This window comes from Ambystoma mexicanum, chromosome 4p (assembly GCF_040938575.1).
Source record: "Ambystoma mexicanum isolate Mex_15411 chromosome 4p, UKY_AmexF1_1, whole genome shotgun sequence".
NCBI classification, from domain to species: domain Eukaryota; kingdom Metazoa; phylum Chordata; class Amphibia; order Caudata; family Ambystomatidae; genus Ambystoma; species Ambystoma mexicanum.
Window position 1 is genome coordinate 530,029,794 of NC_090927.1, and position 25,285 is coordinate 530,055,078.

The 25,285-nt window shown below is 43.4% G+C and overlaps 1 protein-coding gene across 5 annotated transcripts in view; it reads right to left on the bottom strand.

Moving 5' to 3' along the window:
- ACP1 (acid phosphatase 1) overlaps positions 1–25,285 on the bottom strand; it is a 302,138-nt gene that overhangs the window by 61,297 nt on the left and 215,556 nt on the right. For 3 of the 5 annotated variants that reach the window (XM_069606057.1, XM_069606059.1, XM_069606058.1), the window contains one exon: positions 21,110–21,215. The exons of the other annotated variants lie outside the window; for them this stretch is intronic. In XM_069606057.1, coding sequence (XP_069462158.1) covers positions 21,110–21,215 — 106 coding nt within the window. The remainder of the gene's footprint in view (positions 1–21,109; positions 21,216–25,285) is intronic. 5 annotated transcript variants of the gene reach the window in all.

The following is a 25,285-nucleotide window of genomic DNA, read 5'->3' on the forward strand; positions in this document are numbered from 1 at the left end:
AGTCTTGCACAAAGGTTTAGAAGTCTTTGAAGGAAATGAAATCACAGTAGGGCCACAAGCTGGGAGGCTTGTGAGGGGCAACGCTGCAAGCAACTCTGCAAAGCAACCAAGACAAGTCTCAACTGAGAGCTAGCAAGGCTACACAACAAGAGGTAAGCAACCCCTTAGTTTTATTGTACCTTTGGTCTGAAGAAAACTGCTTCCAGCTGGCATGTGTAGGTCTGCAGATCCTCTTGTTCCTGGGTCTCAGTCGTGGAGACAAGAGGGAGGACGTCTGGGGACTCCTGCACTACGAATGGAAGGTTGGCTGCAGCAATGGGCAAACTCCAGATCAGCAGCACTTCGCGGTTTCAGCTCTTCGCAGTTCTCGCAAACAAACCCCGACTGTGGTTCTCGGATACCTTTATGGACTTTCCTCGCATCTGGGGTCCAGCACTCTGTTGAGGTGGCTCATACGTGGTCAGTCCTGCTTCATTGTTGTCCGGAGGATCTTCCTGGAGCTCAGGTCTGACTTAAAAACGATACACTTGGTCTGGTGTTCCTCTCCCTGGCAATCGGTTCCTGCAGCAGCAATGGAAGTACATCCAGCTCGGAGAGGATGTCCAGACGAGTTTGCTTTGGGGTTGATTGGTCCCATCAACCCAAAGGGAGAAGTCGTCCGTTGCAGGGCTTCTGTAGTCGAGGCGAATTTGGAGCTTCAGCAATGCAGCAGGGCTTCTCCAGGCAAACCAACGGTATAGAAGTTGCAGCAAGCGTCTCTTCCAAGTTCTTCTTCGGATTCCTTCGTCCAGTGGTCGACTTTGCCTTCCAAGCAAAAAGCCTCACCTTTTATGCAAGTTTCTCCCATTCATTCGCAGCCTAGCTGTCACTCAGACAGGAGGATGGTGGTTCTCCAAGGACAGCCAGCCGGCCAATCACCTTTGTGTGCATTCCTGTAACCAAGGGGATTAAGTACAAGGAGTTTCGGGCACCTCCCTCACTTCCTGCCCCTGCCAGACACGCTGGAGCCAGAGGCGGGCTACAAAAGTGAATCCCGCCAAAGACAAAACGAGCAGAGGTAGGAAACCTGGTTTGGCGCGCAGAGTAAATCTCAAGAAGAACCTTTCCAACAACAAATGGCGAAAAAAGATCAGGGACATTTTGACAAAATGGGCACCCATGGGTGTTTTACTGCAGCTGCAATGGAAGCCCGTGGTAAAAACACACAATGGTAGGAAATGGTAAACCACTGCCACCAGCCATTAACTGTAGAAAGGGTAACAAAAATGTTACATGAGAAACTAGACAAAGGGGATACCAAGTAACCCCTTCAGCACCCTATTGTAAAATAGTGTGTGCTGGGTCTAGAAAGTTACAAAATGTAAGTAAAGTCAATTTCACTTCACTGCTCTTGGAAACAGTAGTTTCACCAAGAGAAAGTATTTATTTATTAACATTCATAAAGCGTGCAGCAGCCCAAGGTTATCGTGGCGCTGTTACAGACAACCTTCTTGATTGCATTATACATACTTGGTAACATGAAGAATGCATAATACATACTTAGTTACAAGAATGCGGAGGGAGGGGGAGCAGAGGGGGTCGGTAGTAAGGAGTGAAGGCTGTGTTGGTTTAATAGTGTGGTTTTTAGCACTTTGCGGAAGGCTGGGCGGGAGGTTTCAGCTCTAAGTATGTTGGGTAGGGCATTCCATAGTTTAGATGCTATAAGTGGGAAGCCAATTGCCCCCCCCCCCACCCCCCACTTTGGTCCTTTTGATGGGTGGGATGCGCAACTGGTTAGAGTGGCAGGTTCTTTTAGGGCGAGATGAGGTATCTCTGGCTATAATCTCCGATGTATGGAGGGGCTGAGAGGCTTAAGCATTTGTGCGTTAAGGTGAGGGTCTTGAAGGCAATCCTATCCTTTACGGGGAGCCAGTGAGCAGCTCAGCTGGCCTGCATGATGTGCATGATGTGGTCTCTTTTCGGGATATTAAGTGCTGCTCTGAGGGCATTATTTTAAACTATTTGAAGTCTATTTAGATTTTGGCAGAGGTGCCTGCTAGGAGAACATTGCAATAATCTAGTTCAGCCCCAATGGGGGCTCTAGCTATAGAAAGGCAGTTCTGGTTGGATAGGAAGCTTTTCACTGCATTTAATAGCTTAGTGGTGTGGGCGGAGGCGGAGGCAATGGCCTGACATGCCGCGTCATGGACAGAGTAGAGTGGAGGAAAACCCCTAGTGTCTTAACTGAGGAGGAGACAGGGATGATGGCGTTATTGATGGTGAAGTTGCAGAATTGTTGTCCAAGTTTAGATAATGTTTCTTTGGGGCCCATAAGGATAATCTCAGTTTGGTCTCCATTGAGACACAGCCCAATGGCCGCCATCCAGGCTTTTAAACCTTTGGGAAATCTGAGAGACTTCCCTGTGCCACTGCACTGAAGGTGCAGTGTGTCACAATGTAAAGATGATGCCTATGGCGTCGGACTCCAAAGTCAAAAGAAACACAGAGTCCAAATCACAGAAAAATACATGGCAGACTGGGAAAAAGGTCTCACTCTCTCCAGGTTAGAAATTAAAAGTAATGCACCACCCAATACGAACGTGTTGGATTTGAGGAATGTTCTGGGTTATGGGACTTTGGAGCTGTGCACTGGAGCTGCGGCTGGGAGACTGGATATGGGACTGATGATAGCATCTGGTTGTTTTTCTGGTTTTTCTGGTTGGCATATATGAAAAAAATGTGAACAAGAATGTTCAAGGGCCCCGAGTCATTTCTTTAAGTGGTTATACATTTCATGAAAAATTCACAGTTGTGATATTCCCTGCTGTTTTATCTCTGGGATGCTGCTGTACATGTTGATCTTTTGAAGGGGGTGGGGGAATGTTGAAATGTCATCCCTTATAGACTTTATTGCTACTGCAGTACCCCTGAGGGATGAGTTATATGGTTGCAGATATTTTCAGGAAAGGGGTAGCACATAACCTTCATTTGAATACGAGAGGTTCTTGGAGGCATACATCTTCAGCGCTCTATGGTTTTATGGAGGTGTTCCTATTACTTCCTGCTGCTTACACTCATTCCCTCTCTTTCTATATTTAGTTCCGTTAATAGGGGGGGGGGGGTAGTCTGATTTTTTTGGGGCCCGGAAACTGTTATGAGGGATTCTTGAGTCAAATTAAATATGGGTTGAATGCTCTATGTGTTCTATGGGTCTACTTGGCATTTCACACCCTCATATCCGGTCTCTAGGGGGATGGGAGTATGGTACTGAGAGTTTTGCAGGCTGACATATTGATCTCATTGACCACTTGACTCATGTTGACTGTGGGGTTTCAATGGGGAATGGTTTAGTGGGTTTATGGGGTATTAGTAGTTGCCTTTGTATGGGCTCTGAATTTTGCGGTTGGGGAATTGTATATATATGGTGTACTGAGGTTTGTGTTTTTTTTTTTTTGGGAGGCGGTGTTCGGATTAAATCTCTTAGGTGTTTGTGATGATTAGTTGATAGGGATTAGTGTGTTGGGTTGTGGGGTCATGACGGGCTTGCAGTATTTAATTCTGGGAATATTCTGAGAACGTGTTTTTACCCGATTAGGATGTGGGGGGGGGGGGTGGGTGGTAAAAAGGGAATTCACATGAGCTGGATTGATTTCGGGGGGTGGAATATTGTTGTGAATTACTTTATATAAGGTTTGGGTTGGAGATTCGTCTCTGGTGGGTATGGTTCAGAATGGTTTACTCGATGTATATAATATGACATGTGTTAGGTCCGCTGCTTATCGGACTGTTTTTTTGTGCAAAGCTTGTACTTTCTATCTGTTTGTTCGTTTAAATGTTTTGTTGTTGTTGTGTCTATGCACTTTGTTTTTATTTTTTTGGAACTCTGCCTCTGATCTTGATGGTTACTGCTCCTATGATACTGTTCTAATTTGGGAGTTATGGTTGCGTTAACTTTTGTTTCTTGGAATGTTAAGGGGATTGGGAATGTTGTGAAAAGACGCATGGTTCTAGCAAGATTGTGGAGGAGTGGTGCTGATGTAGTCTTTCTTCAAGAGACTCATCTGGACGAACAAACTGAAAAATACTTGGCCAACTCGAAATATTCTAGAGCGGTCTCGAATTGTTATGATTCTAAATCTAGAGGGGTAAGTATCTTGTTTAGGAAAGGCTTGTTGTTTAAGATTGAAAAGACAGTTATGGATGGGGAAGGTAGAATCCTGTTACTTGATGTGCTCCTTGATGGGAAAAAAATGACATTTGGATCTGTGTATGCGCCATGCTCGCCAGCTGTATCTTTTCTTGATCAGTTGAGCCTTTTGTTGGATGGTATGGAGGGTGATTCATTAGTGTTGGGTGGTGACTTTAATCTAGTGATGGATAGTAAAATAGATCGTAGATCAGAATGTAGGTATTATAATGAGAGGATTAGTGAGGAACTCAGGACATTTGTGTTCAAATACAATCTTATTGATATATGGAGGGAACTTCATCGTGGTGAAGAAGAGTTTTCCTTTCATTCGCCTGTTCATGATTCTTTCTCCAGAATTGATTACTTCTTTATTAGTATGGCTTTGAGTGATCAAACAATCTCAACAAACATACTAGAGAGAGGTATCTCAGATCATGCTCTGTTGGACCTCCAGTTGATTTTGGATAGTAAGAGTACTAAGACGAGGAGGTGGAAGATGCAAGCTGAAATGCTGAAAGATAATCTGGTTGTAGAGGGCTTGGAGGCTTTCATTGGTCATTACTTTAACGAAAATTTAGACTCGGCCAGTATTAAGTCTGTTTGGGACTGTTTTAAGGCGGTTTTGAGGAGTGAATTGATTAGTAGAGCTGCCCATGTGAAGAAAAAAAAACAACATTTGATTGGTGATTTGGAGGAAGAGATTAAAAATTTGCAGAGAGTCTGTGCTACTAACGGTTCAGGACAATCCAAACTGAAATTGCGTAAGTTGGAGGCGGAATTGGAGACCCACATTCAAAACTTGGCAAGTAAGAGTTTATTTTATTCGAAACAGAAGTCCTGGGAATCGGGTGATCGTAATGGCAAACTATTGGCGTATAAGCTTAGGGAGATGGTGTCTGATTCATGTGTCTCTTCTATCCAAACTGATGGGGGGGTTACTTTAAATAGAAATGGCGATATATGTAGTTACTTCAAGGGTTATTATGAGGCATTGTATGGAGAAGATTGTGACCCGACTTCTGATAGACTGGACACATTTTTTGAGAACATTTTACTCTCAAGCCTGACTCAGGAACAAGGTACCTCTCTTGATGCTGCAATCAAGGTTGCTGAGGTTAGTTTGGCTATATCGCAAATGAATGATGGAAAATCGCCGGGTCCAGATGGTATTGTCTCAGAATTTTATAAAAAATTTGATGTTCAGTTGGCACCTGTGTTGTGTGACCTTTATAATGATTTTGTAGTATCGGGTATGATGTGTGATTCCATGAAAGAGGCAATGATTGTGGTGATCCCAAAACCTAATAAAGATCACACTAGATGTGGGAATTATAGGCCTATCTCAATGCTAAATGTGGACTTTAAAATTTTCACAAAAATTTGGGCTAACAGATTGGGTTTTTGTATGAGAGATCTGGTTGATGGGTCACAGGTGGGTTTTATTCCAGGGAGATATGGTTATGACAATATTCGAACCGTGTTAAATGTGGTTGATGACCGATTTGGGAAGGACACAAATGAAGTCATAGGTTTTTTTGATGCTGAAAAAGCCTTTGATAGGGTAAACTGGAAATTTCTAGAATTCACTTTACTGAAAATGGGTTTTGGCCCGATTTTTATGAGGATGGTAGATTGTATTCATAATGATGTTAAGGCCCGGGTGTTGGTTAATGGGGTGGTTTCAGATCCATTTCAGTTGTTAAGGGGCACGAGGCAAGGCTGTCCGTTGTCACCTTTTTTGTTTGATTTGGCGTTGGAACCTCTTGTTACTTATCTCAGACAATGTGAGATTATTAAGGGTATTAATGTTGGGAAGGTTGAAGTGAAAGTTCTATCGTATGCTGATGATATGCTCCTTATGTTATCGAATCCGGAAGTGTGTGGAGATGTAATAAAATCAATGTTTCAAGAAGTGGGTGAATTGTCAGGACACAAGGTGAATTGGGACAAGACTGAGGTTTTTCCTTTGTCTGGTCGGCGTGTGAATACGGTTTTGAACACATGGAATTGTAAATGGTCTCCAGAGGGGGTTAAATATCTAGGAATTCATATTATTGGGGACTTGAAGAAATTACAGCAATATAATCTGAATTTGGTGCATGCGCAAATGTCATTGTTAATTAGGAGATGGGAAAAATTGACTCTGAACCTGTGGGCAAAGATCAATGCAATTAAGATGGTTCTTTTGCCAAAAATCTTGTATGTTATTCAATCCATCCCGTTGTTGTTGTATAAGAAGCAGTTACTTAAGATTGAGAAACTATTTTCTTCTTTCTTGTGGGGTTCTGGTAAGAGGCCTCGGATTCCGAAATACATGCTAGTGCAAAAAGTTGAAGATGGAGGTTTTGGATTCCCTGATTTGATGAAATACTATAAAGCGTTTGTACTTAAAAAAAGCTCATATTACTTTAGGGATAGAGCGGTGAGTGAACCAATTTGGTTGCGTATGGAAAGGGGTATTTGTGCTCCCTTTGACTTGAGATCCATATATAGTATGGATAAATTGCCGATTAAGAGATTGAAGTTGCGCCCGGTTGTGGCTACTAGACAAGTAATTGGGGAGTGGTTTCGGGATAATGATATGAGTTATGGATTCAGTAGAGATGCTTCTATATGGTACAATACTGCTTTGCAGATTGATAATAAATGTTTGAGTTGGCCTAGTTGGATTAATAAGGGTATCCTGAAATTGGCAGATGTATTGGATGGGGATAGGTTATTGAGTTTTGAGGCATTAGTGAACAGGTATGGTTTGAGGCGAAGTGAATTGAATAGGTACTTGGCTTTTGAAAATTTGATAACTTGCAGATTGGTTTTGGCTGATGGGTCTATTGGAAATAAACCGGAGATTGCTACCTTATTGGAAGGTCCGGAATACGGAGTACGTACTTATATGCAATTTATGCCTATTAATGAGAAACTTCGGGAGGCATGGTCTAGATTGAGAAATACTTGGTCTGATGATGTTCTGGATGAGATTTCTGAGTTGGATTGGAAATACGTTCTAAAGGTTAATTTGCATTTGGGTCCTGATATGGGCTTACGGTTAATTCGACAAAAAATTATTGGGAAGGTGTATTGGACACCTGTTAGGATGTTTAGATTGGGGCTCCGACCGGATGATTTGTGTTGGAGTTGTAACAGGGATAGAGGTACTTTAGTGCATTTACTGTGGGATTGCCCGAGAGTGCTGGACTTTTGGACGGCAGTGATTGATAGAATTGATTTGATTTTTGATGTGATTTTGCGGAGGTCGGCTGTGAATGTCATCTTACTTTCCCGTAAAGATAGGAGTGGTCGAATTGCGAGACATTCTTGCTGGATTGATAGGGCCATTATGGTGGCTATTAAGTTGATTCTCAGGGTTTGGAAATCAAGGAAGAAACCTAATGTTGATGAGTGGCTGACAGAATTACATGTGTTGGCGCAGTATGACAAGGTTTCATTCCATAATAAAGATAAGGATGAAGATTATTTGAGATTGTGGGGTCCTTTTTTGGCCTTGTATGGCTGATGGGGAGATGGCATTGTTTGGCGGTAATAGTATTCGAGGTGTAGAGAGTGGGGTTCCTCTTTTTTTTTTTTTTTTTGTCTTGTCTTGTCTGGTGTGGTTCTTTTTGATGGTTGTTTCACTATGGTTGGTTTTCAGCTTGAAATGAACTGTTTAAGATACTTTTGTCAGTTTGTATATTTCATGCTTATACTGTCTGTGAAACATTGTTTCTCTTACTATTGTTGTTTATGAGAAAACTAATAAAGTGTTGGAAAAAAATAAAAAAAATAAAAAGAAATTAAAAGTCCTAAAGTCCAGCAAAAAGAGTTTGGGGTCTCTAAGTTAGAAGGGAATTAGCGCATTTCTGAGAATTCTCCCTAACACTTGAAGTGGTAGTGTACTCCCGCCATTTGTAATCGCAGATATTTTCTGTGCGCTGGGAACATTGAAATATGAAAGAATGCATTCCCCCCCCCGTTTTAAGAGGGGGATTACCTCTTGCAGCGTGGCTAGGCAAAACTTTTAAAGTTTGACATATGGGTTTGCTGGGCGCAGATCTAGACTTGGGCACATGGATAGGTATTTTTTTGGCACAAGAAAGTACGTTGAATAAATACCCTTGTTTACTTGATTTGCTGGGATACTCTCTATGGCCCCTTTTTTCAGCAGGGCTTTCACTTCCTCCAGTAGTATGTGCCGCTCTTCTGGCGTCATCCTTTGTCCTGGCAGTTGGTCGGGTGGTTTTTGCATATGTTCTATGCAATGCCAGCTTACTACGGTGAACAATACCTACTTGTCTGACGTGATCACCTCCCATGCGTAGGCAAAATGTGAAATGCGACCTACTAGAGTGGCATTGTAGGGGACTTGGAGCACTGTGTCATTGCTGTAGGGCAGGGGAGGTTCTGCCTCTTCCTCTGGATCTCTTATGGCCTCTTTGAAAATTAGAATAGGAAGACTGCCTGTGAGGAGCCCCATGACGAAGACTGGCTGCCTTGATTGAACCCGGAAGAGCGGCGCGTGCCCTGTCCCCAAAACCTCTGGGAGTTAGAGGAACCCCGTTGGACGAAGGGTTTGTTGGTTAATTGGCAGAGGGACTTAAGAGCGTCATACTCTTCCTTTGAACTTTCGAGGGCATCTTCGACTGCCTTGCCAAAGAGGACATTAGTTTACCCCGGCATGTTAAGCAGGGTGCTCTATGTCTCCAATTTAAACCCAGACTGTCTAAGCCAGGCATGGCGTTTGATAAGTGTGTCCTCTGCAATGATGCAACCCGCATTGTCTGGAGCGACGAGGTTGGTTTTAAGAATGTAGTTAGATAACAGCTTGCCTTCTTAGATGGTGTTTAGAAGCCGAGACCTTAAGGGTTCTGGAACCCCCTCAACTTGATGTTCTAACTTGTCCCACTTACGCCAGGCATAACTAGCTAGGAGGGTGGTGTTATTAGCAATTCTTGCCTGATGGGCTCCCGAGGACACAACCTTTCTACCGAAGGTGTAAATCCTTTTACTTTCCTTATCTGGCGGAGCATCAGACGATGCCAGGGGAGTACCTGACCTCTTTCTAGTAGCGGTGACAAGTGAGTCAGGTTTGAGCTGACCCCTAATGTACAGGCGGGTCTGTAGGCGCTGGCTTGAATAATTTTTAGATGCCCTTGTGAGGTTTGGCGTAAGCAGGGAAGGCTGGATACTACTATGGACTGTAAAAAGGGAATGAACTGAGTGGCAGACTGCTTGTCACCAGGAATGTCCTCCACAAAGTCCTTGTGCACCTGCGTCTCAATATTGAAATATTGGACAGCCTTTAGCAGCAGCTCGTTATATTGCAGCTGATTATCTACTGGAGAGTCTGCCACGGGCTGATCCTGGTGGTCAGGCGACTAGATTATATAAGTCATCATGATCATAATACTGGTCTTGGCTGTATTGATCTCCCTGCCGGGGTCCTGAGGGATTGACTACATACATGTCCTGAGAGGGGTCTTGAAAAAGGGAGGCTGGCGGGCCCTGGGTAGAAGTGCTGGGCTGCAAGGTGTCAAGATGTGGCTTTTTGACATGGGGTTGGTGTTTAGCAACCCCCGTCAGAGGAGTCCCTATGAGACCCGAGTTTGTCAGCGTGCCTGTCCATGAAATCTACAAAGCAGGACATCACCTTCATTATTCTATTGAAATGTTTGGGGTCCACTCAGTGGGGGGTTGGAAAAACTGAGGGGGTAGATGTGTTGAGAGGGTGCCTGGTTTTTGTGCTGCATTGCCCCAGTGAGTATCTGCAGGGGCGGAGGAACCAGCATCCTGAGACACAGTCGGCTGGAGTGGCAAAGGTGTCGAGAATTTAGCTAATTTCGGCAGCTTTGTCTTTAGAAGGGTAGCAGGTACATGTTTCTTTAAAGGCTCTTGCATTTTCGGTGTAATGTGTGGTGTCCGTAACCGCTTTTGGCACCAGTTTAGGAGGCCTGTCATGCAGCGAAAGTGTGTGCAATGGCACAGAGGACAGGGAAGGTTTAGAGGTTTTCTACGCAGACACTGCATGGGCTTCGAAGGGTGACGACTTCGCCGACGGTCAGCCATGGGTTGTGTGTTTAGCTTGTTTGGAAGTGTGTGCGCCTGGGCCGCTTGGTGTAGTGTCCGTCACAGAGCCGCGGCCCTGCTTAGTGGTGTCAGGGTCCCGCAAATGGGGTTCTGATAAACCTTGGTCGCCTTTGGTGTCATCTTATGATGTGGATACTGCCCTCACTGGACTCCCCTGCCGCGTCAATGGAGGCTTCAGCCTGCAAAGCGTGGACGGCCCAGCGCTTGGTCAGGCAGTCTTTCAGGGTTTTGGGGCAGAAAAGTCTGCAGGACTTGCAAATCTTTTCTGGGTGGTCCCTAGGAAGACAGTAGTTGCACACTCGGTGCGTATCCTTCCACAGGAACTTCCTATTACAGGAAGGGCAACATTTAAAAAGGGGTATTTTCCATACTAAATGGAAAGGGCAGTTTGGTGACAAAAGGGAAAATAGGGTGGCAGAATAGGCATTATCTAAAGGGACGCAACTATATGAAACCTCCCCCCGTCCTCCACACTGTAAGGGTCGAGGCCTGTGAAGGCCGCAGTCTCTGGTCGTCGAATCAGTCAGGCGTCGTCGACGATGATGGAGCCATCCGCCGAGGGCCATCTAGCAGTAGATAATGCAGCGGCAATGGGCGGACGGTAAAGTATACAAAGAGAAAGTCTACGAATAAACTTTAGATAATCAAGGCATCAGCCTGAAAGGAACTCTGCAACTTGCGACCAACCACAATGGCGGAAAGAAACAATCTGAGGGACCTCGACGAGTGAAAGACCATGGGTATAGTAGACGTCACCCTAGGGATAGTATTACTAACTCACCCAGTCTATGTCCTTTTTCGAGTTTCGAAAACAAATCTTGTAATACTCGGACTACCACTAGATGTTGGACTATGCAGAGCATGTGATCTAGGCAGATCCACAAGCCTCAGAACACTCGTGAGTAAAGTGCTAAAAGATCCGTTTATTCAAAAAAGTCACAATGTTTAAAAAACATTGTAGCCAGCCTGCATTTATCGGTCTATGGTGGCGTCATGAAAATATAGCCGCAAAGTACAATTCAGCCACACGTTGTGTCCGAAAAACAAGACTTCCTCAGGCTAGATGTACAATTATGTAAGCTCCTGAAAATATACTGCCTGTGACCAGCACTGCTTGACTTCATATAATCACATGAGTGCGTTCCAAGTCAGCACAGAGTTAGTGAAAGCATAATTAACAAACGTTTACCGGTGCTTGTGCAATAGTGTACAAACCGACAAAGTCACAATAACATTCTTTAAAATTGAGCCAAACTGGATCTGTGTCTAGTAAAAAAAGATACTGCGAGCCGTGCTGAGCAGTAACAATCTGACAAAAATCCGCTCTTAGTCATGGATGCTATATCCAACACAAGGGGCTGCAAATGCCACTATATGTCAACTTAATAATATAACTGTCAGATCACATTAAAGGTCCATTAAATTCACAGGAAATAACACTGTGCAAAATGACATGAACAGAAGAGGAAATGTCAAGACTATGACCAAATGCTGCTGCATATTCAAGATAGACATTCAAAATCAATTTTGGGATTTTAAAACAAAATCATGTAGCCGTCATATTAGTGCAAATGGCAATAGTAAAGTGCTGCTTTGTTATATAACATTGTTATTAATCATGTGCAAAGCTGCTGCTATTGTATGGTGCTCAAAATGCCAGTGCAACTCGATTTTCCATGGGAATCCCTTTCTTTTAGTGGGATGAATATGGGATAAATCCGCTCTACCATGCTCATTGCGCAGATTATATTATAGATACAGGCATGATGTCAAGTAGAGCCTGGAGATTGTCATATATATTGAAATAGTAAGGATAAGGTGGTAGTGCTACACAGTCCAATATGATTTCGTCCTCTGGAACTTGTATTGATAACGTGCTATTGCTACTTGGTGTCCAATTAGATTATCTTGGTTGTCTCATCTGCAAGGGTACAGTTCAAGTGCAAATGGTAGTGCATGTATAACTGCAAGAAAAACCAGGCACCATTTTGAGAGGGTAAAATACATAGTGACACCGACTACTTGACAATTGTAGGAGTCCCACAAATGTCGAATCTGGTTTGTGAACTCTCAATATAGTCAACAATCTAAAGCCTACCACTTCAGCCTTCTTGTGGCGACAGCAAGTGGCCCCCCCAGTGGGCATCGTCATACAAATATGTAGCCCATATTTTCCCAGGGGCCCCCCAGGCCGCACAGGTTAAACAGCCAGAGCCTTATTTAAGAGCTCCACCCAACTCAGCCATCCACCTTTTATACACACGCCTTGAAAAAGACCCCTGTTGGGTCGAAACACGTGTCAGCTTTAAGCGTACAAATAAACCACCTTTCCACTTACGGGGATAAATACAAAGGACCAAGACTTCTCCTTATTCGTTTTCAAATTGTTAACCAAATAGTCTTACTACATTATCAGGGATCCAGCGCTCTGGTGACCAGGGGTCTTAACCAAACTCACAGCAAATTCATTGAGCCTTATGAGCAACGTCTCCCAAGAACCTCTCGCTGGCAGCAGGATAAACTCATTAACAAACATGATCAGCGCAGTGATCTATTCTAGTGCTCTTTCACCCTGTTTATACGCAGGATCAGGTAGAAGCTGCCATCCCCTGGCCACATGGGAGTAGGTCACAGCCGGGAAAAGTGGCAAATCCATCGGATTCATCACAATACTAAAATAGCGATCCTGGACTCCCATCCATGCAGTAAAACGAATAATATACACGTCATCCAGGAAAGTGGACTGTCTCCCATCCGTAACCGACCCTGCTCAGTTTCAAAGCGAGGAAGGGGCCAGCCTGCCTCAGGCCATGTTGCCTAATAAATGAGCTCCAATTACAAGACCACTTAGAGCAACAGGGCCTGAGGGCGCTTTGAAACCAAGTAGGGTTGGTCCCGATTACTGCACGTAAGTATTGCAGTCAATCTGCCATGAGGCCGACATGAAAAGAGAAGCTCTCTCTGGGTAAGGAGCTGCTAATACATGGATAATTGCAAATCCAAACCTTTTGTTATATATTATGCCACAATATGATTTCAGAATCTATGTGCCTAGTGCTCTCTGACAGCTCTGAGCGGCAATTCTTTTGCCTGTTGCTGAATTGCACTCAGGTATTTTTAGTCTCCCACTCAAGAGGGGCAGGGGGTATAGTGCCACAACTGTATACTTTTTGCCTAAGGATGTATATATTGGAGTGACAGTATGGTATGTGTACTTTTCAAATTATGTTTATAAAGCAGAGTATTGTTGAACGCCAACATGGACAAGAGGAGGGGAAGGGGAAATGATGAGAGGGCAAGTCAGTCATGAGTATTTGCCCAGGATGTGGCAAGAGAGGTTGCAATCCTGGACCATGGAGCAGTTATTTTCCCCGGATAGTGGTTGCTTTTCAGGGCACAAGTAAAAGACAGAGGAGTGGACAGCGTAACTTTCTTTCAGAGGATAGATGCAACCCCTTGGTTTTTTAGAGGTTGGCAAGCTTGGTCAACTATTTGGCTACCAGGATTTTACTCGGGTGGTCATGTTGCCAGTGCAGACGCTTACCCACAAGGACTTGTTTTGTATTGGGATTTTGTTTTCCAGGGAATATTTCACTAAAGATTGCTAGGTTTAAAAGGTGAGCACTTTTATTCTTTGCCAGCATATTTATTGAACATTTCCTCTTTCCTGTTAGGTTTCTGGTGTTGATTACTTTTTTTTTTTTAAAGTCCAATGTTATTTTGTTTTGCGCAAGTTCTTCTAGGGGGAAGGTCAGTTGACCTACGTTTGTATACTTTCACTTTAAGATGCATGTTCACTTACTGTTATGTATATGCATGGGTGCCAGCTTTTGATGTTCGCTATGGTGGCAAAAGTACCTGGGCATTTGTTATTTTTGCAGCCGGTCATTTTTTTCCCTTTTATGTGCTGTTTAAATGCGGGTAGTTGGGGCTGTGCAATGTATCACAACAGTCACCAATAGACCAGGCATAAATCAAGGGGCTTGCAGCACGCTGCTTAACCAAAGTGTGTGATCCTTGGCAAATCATTTAATCTCACTGCACATTGCCTAAAAGAAATTGTGAGTTCTCAAAGCCTGCCATCTTTTATACATAACGATACCACTGTCAAAACAGGTCAAAATCAGTCTGCGATTGATGAACGTCTTTTGAGCGATGGTTGCATTAGGTTGGATTTATTTACAGGAAGACCAATGCTCTTTTGATCACAAAAGAAGGTGCAATAGATAAGAAATCAGATTTGACGGAAAGCAGTGAGCTTCTTACAATAGGGTGAGTTTGAGGGACATCCTAGCCAGGTTGTGGAGGAGAGGAAATGGAGCAGTCACCAGGGACAATACATACGTTGACATACATGGATTAATGACAACCAACATTGGAAATATTTAAGTGCGGGTAGGCGGTACGGCCAGCTGTGCTCGGAATGCGACCATGATGGATGAATTGCTAGAATGGAGGAACAGAAGTGGAACACAGAGGCAGGTTTGAGGTGAGGGAAAAATGTTAGCTAGCAGGCAGATGAGGGGTATGTTAAGAGGGTAACTCGGAGCCAAGGAGGTAGGCTTTTGGTTTGGTTTTGAACAAATCTGCATGGACTGTTTATCGGATGACCGGGGAAGAGAATTCCATGTAAGCAGAGCAAGAAGAGAGAAAGAGTGGAAGCGAGAGTAAGCACAGAGAGGGCAAGGAGCCACAAGGGTGGTCAGGGAAGCAGAGCAAAGATTACGAGAAGGCTTATAGAGTTGGAAAAAGTAGGATAGATACAGTGATGCCTTACCATGTGATAGATTTGTGAACCGGGTGAAGACATTTAAATCAGGCCCCGTTTTGCATCATCAGCAAACCAGCCTGGTGACGGTACAACGAAGTAGGTGTAAAGTGAGGGAGATCAAAGAGAGTCCTGGTAGCAAAGTTAATCATCTTGTCAAGAGGACAGAAAGCATAGTTGGGAACACACCAAGGGGGATGCTGACAGTAGTACAGTTTAGAAAAGACAAGAGTAGTTAAGAGATGCTTGGCGGAGTTGAAAGGAAGGAGGTGCCTGATTTTCCTAATGTTTAGTAGGTTGAGGCAAGCTGCTGTTTTGGAGTTAAAAGTAGAGCAGGTGTGAGAAGGGTCAGGTGATGCAGAGGTTTCTAGCTGAAGAAGAGTAGGGGAGAGTGTCAGGTGAGAACGGGATAGGCAGAGGAAGAGAAGAGAGAGCTTTTGCCAGGGAAGAAGAGTACCTCGGTTTTGGTAGAGTTCAACATCAGAGAGTGTAAAGCCATTCAATATTTAATGGCAGAGAGACAGATGGAAATGTATTTTGATAGGGAGATCAGAGGAGAGTTCAGGAAAAGAGAAGAAGGTGTGGGTGTTGTCCGCAAAGAGTTGGTACGAGAACCCAAAGGAGGAGATAAGGGCCCAAAGGGCAGAAATGTAGAGTGTAAAGAGGAGTGAACCCAAGACAGAGCCTTGTGGAACACCAACAGCTAGAGGAGCGAGTTGTGAGTCGTCGTTCCAGGAGACCGAGAATTGGTGAGGTGCAATGTAGGATTCAATCCAGGAATCCCAAGAAGAAAGATTATTAAGGAGATCAGAGTGATCGGCAGTGTCAAAAACAGCAGACAGGTCAAGGAGAATAAGGATTGAGGATAGGGTTGAGTGCTTAGCAGAGGCAATGAAGTTGGACACATTCATGAGAGCAATTTCCGTGGAGTGACGGGAGCGGAAACCAACTTGTAAGGGGTCTGGAAGGTTGTGGATGTCTAAGAAATTGGTAAGACGGTTGAACACAACCCTTTCAAGCACTTTAGAGTAGTACAGAAGGAGAGAGATGGCGAAAGTTAGACGGTAGGATCGGGTCAGCAGCTTCCTTTTTAGGAGAGGGGTGACAGTGGCTATTTTGAAAAGAGATGAAAAGAAAGCAGAGTCGAAGGACAGGTTGACGGGTGCAGAGAGATGAGAGGCTACTATAGGGGCAATAGGCTAGACTAGCTGGAGATCAAGAGGGTCTGATGGGGCACAAGAGGGGTTAGCCTTCATCAATAGAGATAGCACTTTGTAAGTATTAGTGTGACTAAAGTGGGAGATGGAGGCAGGGGACGATGGTAGTGTAGGCGGAGTGTAAAATGTAGGAGGAGGGAGTACGAGAAAGGTCAGGAGAGTCTCTCTAAATGTTTCCAGCGAAGTATTCCGCTAGGTCATTAGCTGTGAGAGTGGAGTTGATAGTCATAGACTTAGGAGGAGTGAGTTTAGGGTGTCCTGGAGCCCACGAGCAAGGTTGGAGTGAGTAAATGAGGGTTCGGTAGAACTGCCTTTTTGTCCTATCAAGAGGGGACTTGAGAGTGTTCAGGTCATAGAGGTAGAGTTGCAAGTCCTCATGCAAGTGGGTACGCATCCATTTTGCGCAGCAGCCCGACATGTCTCTGCGAAGAGAGCGTATGAATGTGGTGACCCATAGTTGAGGATGCTGAGACTTAGGGGTGAAAGTAAGCAGTGGGAATTGAGAGGATAATGAGCCATATCATAGGGATTGGGAGAATGCAGTGTTGGTGGAAAAGGTATCGCGTGTGAAGGAGGAGAGTGAGAACTGTAGGAAAGGGGGAATGGGTGAAGCAAGTGGGAGAGGAAAGGTCAGAGAGTGGAAAGGAGATGTAGGTGGAAACAATAGAGTGATCAGATATGGATGGTGTTACAGTAGTATTTGTGGCTGAGAGAGGTTGAGATGAATAAGAGACCCAAAGAGTTACCCACTGTGTGGATAGGTGGGTTATGAATAAGGTGGAGAGCATGATTATTAAGAAAAGACAGATTTCTGAGAAGTGGTTAGAGAGGGAAGGTTAAAGTCATCTAAGAGAATGAGGTGATGTTTAGTGGAAAGAGAATCAAGGTGTTGCCCAAGATCATCCAAGAACGGTCCAGTAGGACGATAGATGGAGATGTGAACCTAGTAAGGCAAAGCAATAGCAGAGATGGTGAATTCAGAGGTAGGGGAGAACATGGCATTGGCGATTTGTAAGGCATTGAGGCGGGAATAGAGTAAGTGCCCAACGCCTCCACCTCTGCCAGTCAGTCGAGGAGAGTGAACAAAGGATACTTTGGAGTTGTGTAGTGCTGCCAGAGTGCAGTGTTAGATGGAGAAATCTAGGTTTCAGTGATAGCAAGAAGATCTCAGGGAGTATATCTGGAGTAAAATAGTCAGTGACAAAGGAAGTTTTGTTGCATACAGACTGAGCATTCCAGAGTGCAATGTTTGGTTGATGAGGTAAGGAAGAGTAGAGAAGTTGAGTCTCAGAGGAGGACAAGCACGGTGGATAGGTGTTAAAGGAGGTATGGTTAGCTTGTTTGTTGGAAGGAGGTGGAAGAGAAACGGATTAGTGGGAGAAAGCATAGGGAGAGACTAGTAAGAGGAGGAGGAGCAGGAGTGAATGCATTATAGGTGAGTAGCACAGTGTTGAGATACAGTACAGTATTTTGGAAGATGTGGGTACTCACAGGTGTAAAGGCAAAAGGAAAGGCTCATAGGCTAAGTGACAAAGGTGGTCAAGGGCTGGTATTCACCCTTCACTGTTCCGCCCTTAACTAGGATGCCCTGGGCTTGACACCCCTAAAAGAAATTCAGAAGGGATGAGACACTCTTCGTCACCTGATCACCTAGTCCATCAGTGGTTAGTCGCTCTGATATTGTCTGTGCTGTTGCTGGGAAGAGGCAATTTCTTCCCGATTGGGGTTGCCAGAGGAGCCTCTTGTGACTTTCGGCTGGAGATGGGGTTGGTCCAAGAACTTCAAGGTTAACCTCTCAAACCTGGTCATATGTTATTCTTGCAGCCAGTCATGAGAGATATTATCCTACTTATGCATGCAAAGAAACCAAATAATATTTTTGTGTTTACAACAGTTATCTGTGATTATTTGCAGGGGGAACAAGGGAAAACACTGAAAACAGGAAAACCTCATTATAAAGTCATACCCCAGGCTATGCCAAAAAAGTAATTACAAAAATGTTTGTAGTAATTATAACAGAAACAGTAAGGTGAAAAATCACCGGCCATAGGCCATGGCTAGTAATTGTAATGGGTTATTTATAACGCACTTAATACACAGAGGTTTCTAAGCGCTGACCCGAGGATCGAACCTGTGTTGCTCCGCCTCGTCTTGCATTCAAGATGAGCATGTTGCCCCTGACCTATCCTCCCAAAACAAGTGAACAGACAGCAATTGCCTGTGCCCACTGGAAATGGCTAGAAGTCTAGTAATGTTTTAAAATATAGAGTTTGTCCAGATAGTGATTTAAAAAATTCAGTGGGAACGGAATGGCCGAAGGCAATGGCTAGTGGTCTGGTATTGTTCTGAAATATACAGTAGGGATGGCATGATCTAATCTATGGAATAACAAAACACTTGAAATTCAATGAAAAAAGCTTTAGTTAGTTAGTCATCAGTCAAGGTAAGAAACGTATTGCCAAAAAACCACTGAAATACAACACAATGGGGAACTCGGGACTGGCTTAACTCTGCACTTGCTCTTCCTACACTTAACTCAGTTAAATGCACGTCTCTTCTTAAAGAGACGTCCTATTTTCCGTATAGATTCTCTTCAGAATTGCAAAGGCCAAAAATAAAGTTGTTACATGCTTCTTCCAGCAGGCAGTCCCATACATGCTGATATATTGGGCAATCTAGGGAGTTTGTCATAGGAACAGGAGTCCTTGTCCCCTAAAAGAGTCACTCCCAGCGAGGTCCCCCTTGCCCAGACCCCTACAGAGGTTCTTGCGAGTGGGCTCAAAAACCCTCGATTCATCACAGTTCACATCTGCAACAGGGCAATGACCGCCATGTAAAAGTGGATCGGGACTACGTGTAATTCCCTTCTCCCTAATCCATGGTGGACATCTTGATATGTAGGATTATTTTTCAAATTGAGAAACGGAAAACATACAGTTTCTTAAATTGAAAAAAAAATATTATGCCAAAAGCAAAACACCTCAAAAGGGGGCAGGGGAGCTTGCCGGGTTCAGGTAATGGGGCTGCAATTTAGACCCCGGGGTATTACCCGACTCAGTAATGACTCCCATCTCGGGATTTACTGCTGAAGTCCATTCCTATTATAACAAATGGACACATCTGGGTGTCCCATTAGCATGAGGGTGTAGACCCCTGTACTTAAATACAAGAATCTGACAATACAGAACAGCATTGAGGATCCCTTTCCATATGCAGTGGAGGTTAACCCAAAGCCAACTTATTTAGGTTTCCAGCTGGATTTCCAACAAGGTTGTTCGAGTCTTGGTCCAAACAATCACTGATTTCTGCACCATACCATTTCTTTCTGAACCAAGGGCACACCATCTTGTTCTGACAGGCTGATGCGAGGCACATGTGTGTGCCGTATTTAAGGATATTCACATTGCAGTAAAGTAGCCCCTCCTTTTGTTGGTTCCTGTGGATGAAGCAAAGATATCTGGAGGATGATTCCTGGTCAGTGGAAAGTCACTCCATAGCTTTCAAAGTAGGGAAAACAGTTATGAGGGTTTTGGGGAGGAAATTAGCCACACTGCTTGGATCTGAAGCAACTTGAAATTGAATATTGGTTCCTTGCTCAGGCAGCATTACAATAGTCCAAACTGGCTAATATAAGGGCCCATGTCATTTTGATTTTCCGTTAATCTCCAAGTAAGGGGCTATCTTTCAGGGTTCATAAAGTAGATTGGGTGTTTTGCGAGGTGAGGTTGATTTGAGGTATAGAGGTTAGCTGTTCATCAATTTCGTATATTTTTAGATTTAGGAACTAGGATTGTGGTTTTCCCAAGGTGGGTGGGCACTTAAGGGAATAGTTTCATTTTATTTGCATTTAAAACAGATTATCAGCAACAGATCCTCTGCCGAAAAGTTGTGATAGTATTGGAGGAGTTTCCTGCCTGGAGGATGTCCAATACAATAACTCAATTCGGTCACCAAGGGGCCTCAAGTACATGTCAAAGCCAAGTTGATTGGATGCAGCACGAGGGTGTGTGTGCCGCACACTTGATTAGGGAGATGGAGGATTCAAACTGTGATTGGACTTTTGTAGAGTGATCCTGCATTAAACATTTAAGCAATTTTTGCATGCAGCAACTAGTGCATAAAATGCCATGCAGTTGTTTGTGCTAGCAAGTATAATTCACTATTGTAAACGGCAACAGGTCTAGCAAGATCAGAACTGTAAAGATTCTAAAAATCTTTTCTCTCGTAAAGAGGAGGCATGCTTGGGGTCTGAAACCAATTTGGTTAACATTGAACAAGTTACTAGTCTCGAAGAAGTTTAACAAATAACTAAAGAGGTGCATGGAAGCTATTTGAAGGTGTTCAGTCTCGCAGGTGTGGAGAAGAAATATGGTGTGCTATGCAGAAGGGTGGAATAGTTGGAGGCAGATTAAGTCACATTTTCTGCTTTTGTTAAATTAAATGTTTGGTATATTAAAAACACACACACACACACGGGTCTTATTCCTGCTGAGGCAGACATCGTACAAGTGGGGAAGAAAGTGAACAGGTAATCGAGTACTACTTACTTACCCCCTCTGGTTCAGCTGCTTCAACGTGACCAACTCATGTAAATTCACGTTTCCACCAGTGTTTCTTTTGGGTATCTATTGAAAAATCATCCCATAGTTTGATGGAGGGCATGGTTGATGAGACCATAACTACTCTGGCGAAACCTGTGTAGACCGGTGGTGGAAAACTGGCTATTGTACATGTGCGAGTTCCATGGACTTCAAAAAGAAGATGCATTGAAATGACAGAGGATAGGACAATGTATTTTCTAGATAATGCAACAAAAAAGTAGGCTTTCACTGTACCATTCAGCCAAAATGTAACAATTTAATTCAGGATGCTTACATAATATGGATCTTCAATAATGAGGCATTTTTGTGGATCATAGCTCCCAAGAAGTTCAATTTTTGATTTGCAGTTCGGAATTTTATCGCCTCTTCTTTTCAGTTCTCTGGAGGGGGGGGGGAAAAGAGCCCAAGCGTCAATTCCCCATAAATTAACAATGAAATAAGTAAAGATAGGTGAAATAGGCTATATATGCACTGTGTGATAATATAACACCACCAGAGGAAACGTCAGTGGGACTCTCTTCCTGAACCTCCTCCATAACAAGAACTAGCGCCATAGTCTAGGACTTCATAGAAAACAAACACTTGCTCAACAATGATTTCTCAGGCAGTAGAATATCTGGACATCTGTGTGTACTGGCTGGATACACTATCAAAAACAAGACAAAATTTGGAACCTTATCATTATGGTGACTCCAGGACTGTTAGACCATACACATCTCCAATTATCAGCTATCATGGACAAGTACTAGCTAGCGTGTTGACTGGAAATTACTTTGTATCTGGTTAAGTTAAAAACAATCTGAACCCCCAGTCGTCTATATGCAAACCTCCATGGGTCTACCCTTTTATTTTCCCTCTATAGCTCCCTTTTGTATTGCCAATAATTTAGCTGAAAATGGTACTACCATCAGTGTATTGGGAGTGGATGGTGAATAGGTGTGAACTAGGTATTATTATTAGAACTACAAAGCTATAGCATTGCAGGGTTCAGAATTACCAAGAGTTACCTAGCCCCTGATTATATCCTAGAAGAGCCTGGGTTGCTAGATAACAGGAAGAACTTTTGCCTCCCCAGGCAAACTAATGTCATAAGAAATGCCAATGTGACATTAACTATGTGCTTGACATAGGTATAAAGGAGCATTGGCAGACATTTAGAAGACATTTCAAGGGTCACATTTAATGTATATAAAGGACATAAACCTATAATTTACATCTTATATGCAAGTTAGGTTTATTGCATTCTTCTCATTCCTCAAAACACTGCGTTTACCTCCTGTTCATCAAATCCTTCCTTCAATCCCTTCCTCCATTTGATAGGATCTATCGATCTTCCCTTGACAAAGCACTTAGGATAGATATCAAGAAGAGGAACTGTGATGAAAGGCAGATTGAGGGGGTAACACAAGCTTTTAAAACATATTTTGGATTTTTTTTAACCAACTGCGTGTTGTTATTTATTATTAGATTTCAGTGGTGGTTATGTAGCACTGTGTGTTGCTAGCAGGCAGCTACAGGGATCACAAGAGTGTCAAATCCCCATTGCTCGTAGCAATTTCATGCTTTTTACTGCATTTTTCTATTGAGAACCTGGAATAGTCTGTACCCGGTTGCAATTGCTAGTTAGCTACCATTTCATCAACCGTTTTGGAGCAGACATGGTCAACGATTGTAGTTTTGGCATTGGAAAAACAGAAAAATCCACAGCGAATACCACCTTAAAAACCCCAAATAAACTGAAGCTTCCAATCAGAAGTGAAGATAACTTTTAAAAATCTGCAAATTAAAAATACTTTAGTCACATTATGTGAAGTGATGCAGTTTTTAGTCAACAAAACATGATTTAATCTATAAATGGCATCTTCGGGGGCTGGCAAAGATTTCACAGTGAACAGACAAGCTTTTCACAGCTATTTTGTACCCAGTTGCCAGCTGACCCCTGTGCTTGATGTTGACAGAGGATGGTGGTGGGTGCCTTGGGAGTGTGGCAGACAGTCGATATCCTGACGTTGTGGAGCTTGGACTCAATTGGGGAGTCTGCAAGATGGCAGACTGGTTTGCAGTTCAGATGTGGAGCCCTCAGCATATGGATCCTATGGGAAAGTGGTGATCTGCTTATGACAGAGAAGCCTAGGGGTTACACAGAGGTGCAGTGAGATGCACTTGAATTTGGGGTGCCAGAGTGATTACCTGCTTCCAGAGGTTTTGTCGGCACCCCCCACCCCCCTTCTGCCTGAGGTGCTTCTCATCCTCGCTCTTGGGGGGCTGAAGCAGATGCCTTGTGACTGTTCGCTGTTGAGTGCAGGGCGTTTCACCTGCGGGTAACAAGTGGGATGCACCTCCTGCAATTCTATGCAGCTCTCCTGGGCCGATAGCTACATCTATGAGTAAAGGAGCCTTGATCCAGTGTTCTATGGGGGGCATGCAGGGTGGTGACTCCACTCAATGGTTGGACAGGGGAAGGCAAATGCCACAAAGATATAGAGAGAGGCCTCATTATTTATAGACTAGCCATTAATATACCAGGCTTTCCAGGGACTTGGAGAAGAATGGTAATCCGATTTGGAAAGTGGTGCTAGGTAATTGATTTATTTTAGCATCTCAAACTCCCTGTCTCAAGGTGAGGGGAGCAGAAGCTTCACAGCAGTCCGGTAACACGACACTACAAAGTCTAAAACCCAGAGGAAGGTATGGGTTATCCTTGTATTCAAGCCTTACTAAAGACGGCCAAAACGTTATCTGACACTACACAACAATATAATGGTTCAAGAAATGGAGGAATGTAATTGCCTAAAGGGGCACCAGTGGAAAATGTGCCAATTACTACTGCAGTGCTTGGAGTTCCTTGCAAGGGCTGAAGGAAGATATCAAGGATGTCTTTCGGGAAGTAACTGCTGATGAACTCTGATGCTGGTGGCAGCTTTAAAATAAACTAGAGAAGATCACCAGCCTCAGGAATGCACAGACCAGAATAAAAATGCCACTGCTGTGATTGAAGATAAAGTACCAAGAATTATGAACATGTTGAAAGCCCTCAAAAAGGTACCACAGAAGTCATATAGCTCAAGTGTGATATTGAGAGTAGATCAAGGCACATAATACTCTGCATTCACTTTTTGAAGGAGGCAGGGCACATGCAAAGTTGTGCCAAGAGACTTTCACTTTATATTAAATGATTACACTGCATTGAAAATTCAGATTGATAAAGCACAACAAGTAGGTCCTTTGAGATCTAGCAAGCACAGCCTCCCATGGGACAGTTGTAAAATTGCATGACTTCAGAGTGAAAGGTCATTTTAAATAGAATAATAAGGGGACAAAAAAATAAAAGAATAAAACAAAATCAAGCTACTCTTGTGTGATGGCGTTCAAAGAAACTTCTAATGGAAGAACTACAAAGGCGCCACATAAGATACAAGTGGACATACTCATTTGGGCTACAACTAAAATGGAGGACAGATGATAGTGTGTTCTCACTTGAAGGGCACACTGAACTGTGTTTCATTTTATTGTAATGATAATGGTACTATGTACAGTGCTTTGGTTTAAATCGCTTTATAGATTACAAATAAAATGCAAAGTATAAGCTACAACACAAGACATGGATTATTCAAGTGTTCAAAGAAACACAGAATTGAGAATATGAAGTAATAGAGTGGAGAGAAAGTGGAAGAGCAATCCAATTAAAGGGAGCAAACAAAGTAAAAGACTGAAAGGGTGACAGAGCACATGGCGGACGAGGAACTAAGTAGAAATTGAGAGAGAAGTGAACAAGCAGGACAGTAAAACTAGACCAGAGAAGAGAGATAGACAAGCGCAAGGCCATAGAGATTTAAAGACTAGCAAAAGAAAATTTAATTTAAGTCGAGAGGGAAATGAAAGCCCACCCGAGAGCAGAGAGAGGAAGCGGTGGAATAATGAGGAACAAGATAGAGAAGTCGAAGAGAAGCAATAAAAACAGACTAGAGGTGCAAGACAAGACAGGAAAGCCAAAAATAGTGGAACAATAAAAAAAGTTGTGAATACATTTGTGAAGAAATCAAATGTTTCGTAGCATCAAAAGTTAAGAAAAGACGAGCTTTTAGACTATTGTACAGATGTTAATGACAGGCGTGTGAGGAGACAGAAATATGAGTAAACGATAGGTCAGAGTCAGGATAGAGGCCCAATTTACAAGCCGAAGGGGAAATAGAAAGCTGGGAAATAGAAAGCTGGGAGGGAGGAAAGGAAATAAAGGAAGGAGGGAAGAAAGAAGGAATCGTGTTTGCAGGAAAGAAAAGAACCTCCGTTTTAGCAGCATTTAGAAGATAATGATCAAACATCCAAGATTTAAGAACAGTCTGAGAGTTGATCATGCACATCAGATGTAAAAGAGGAGAAAGACAAGAAAAGTTGGGTGTCATCTGCATAGAAGTGATGGGATAGGCCAAAAGAATAAATAACTGCAGCC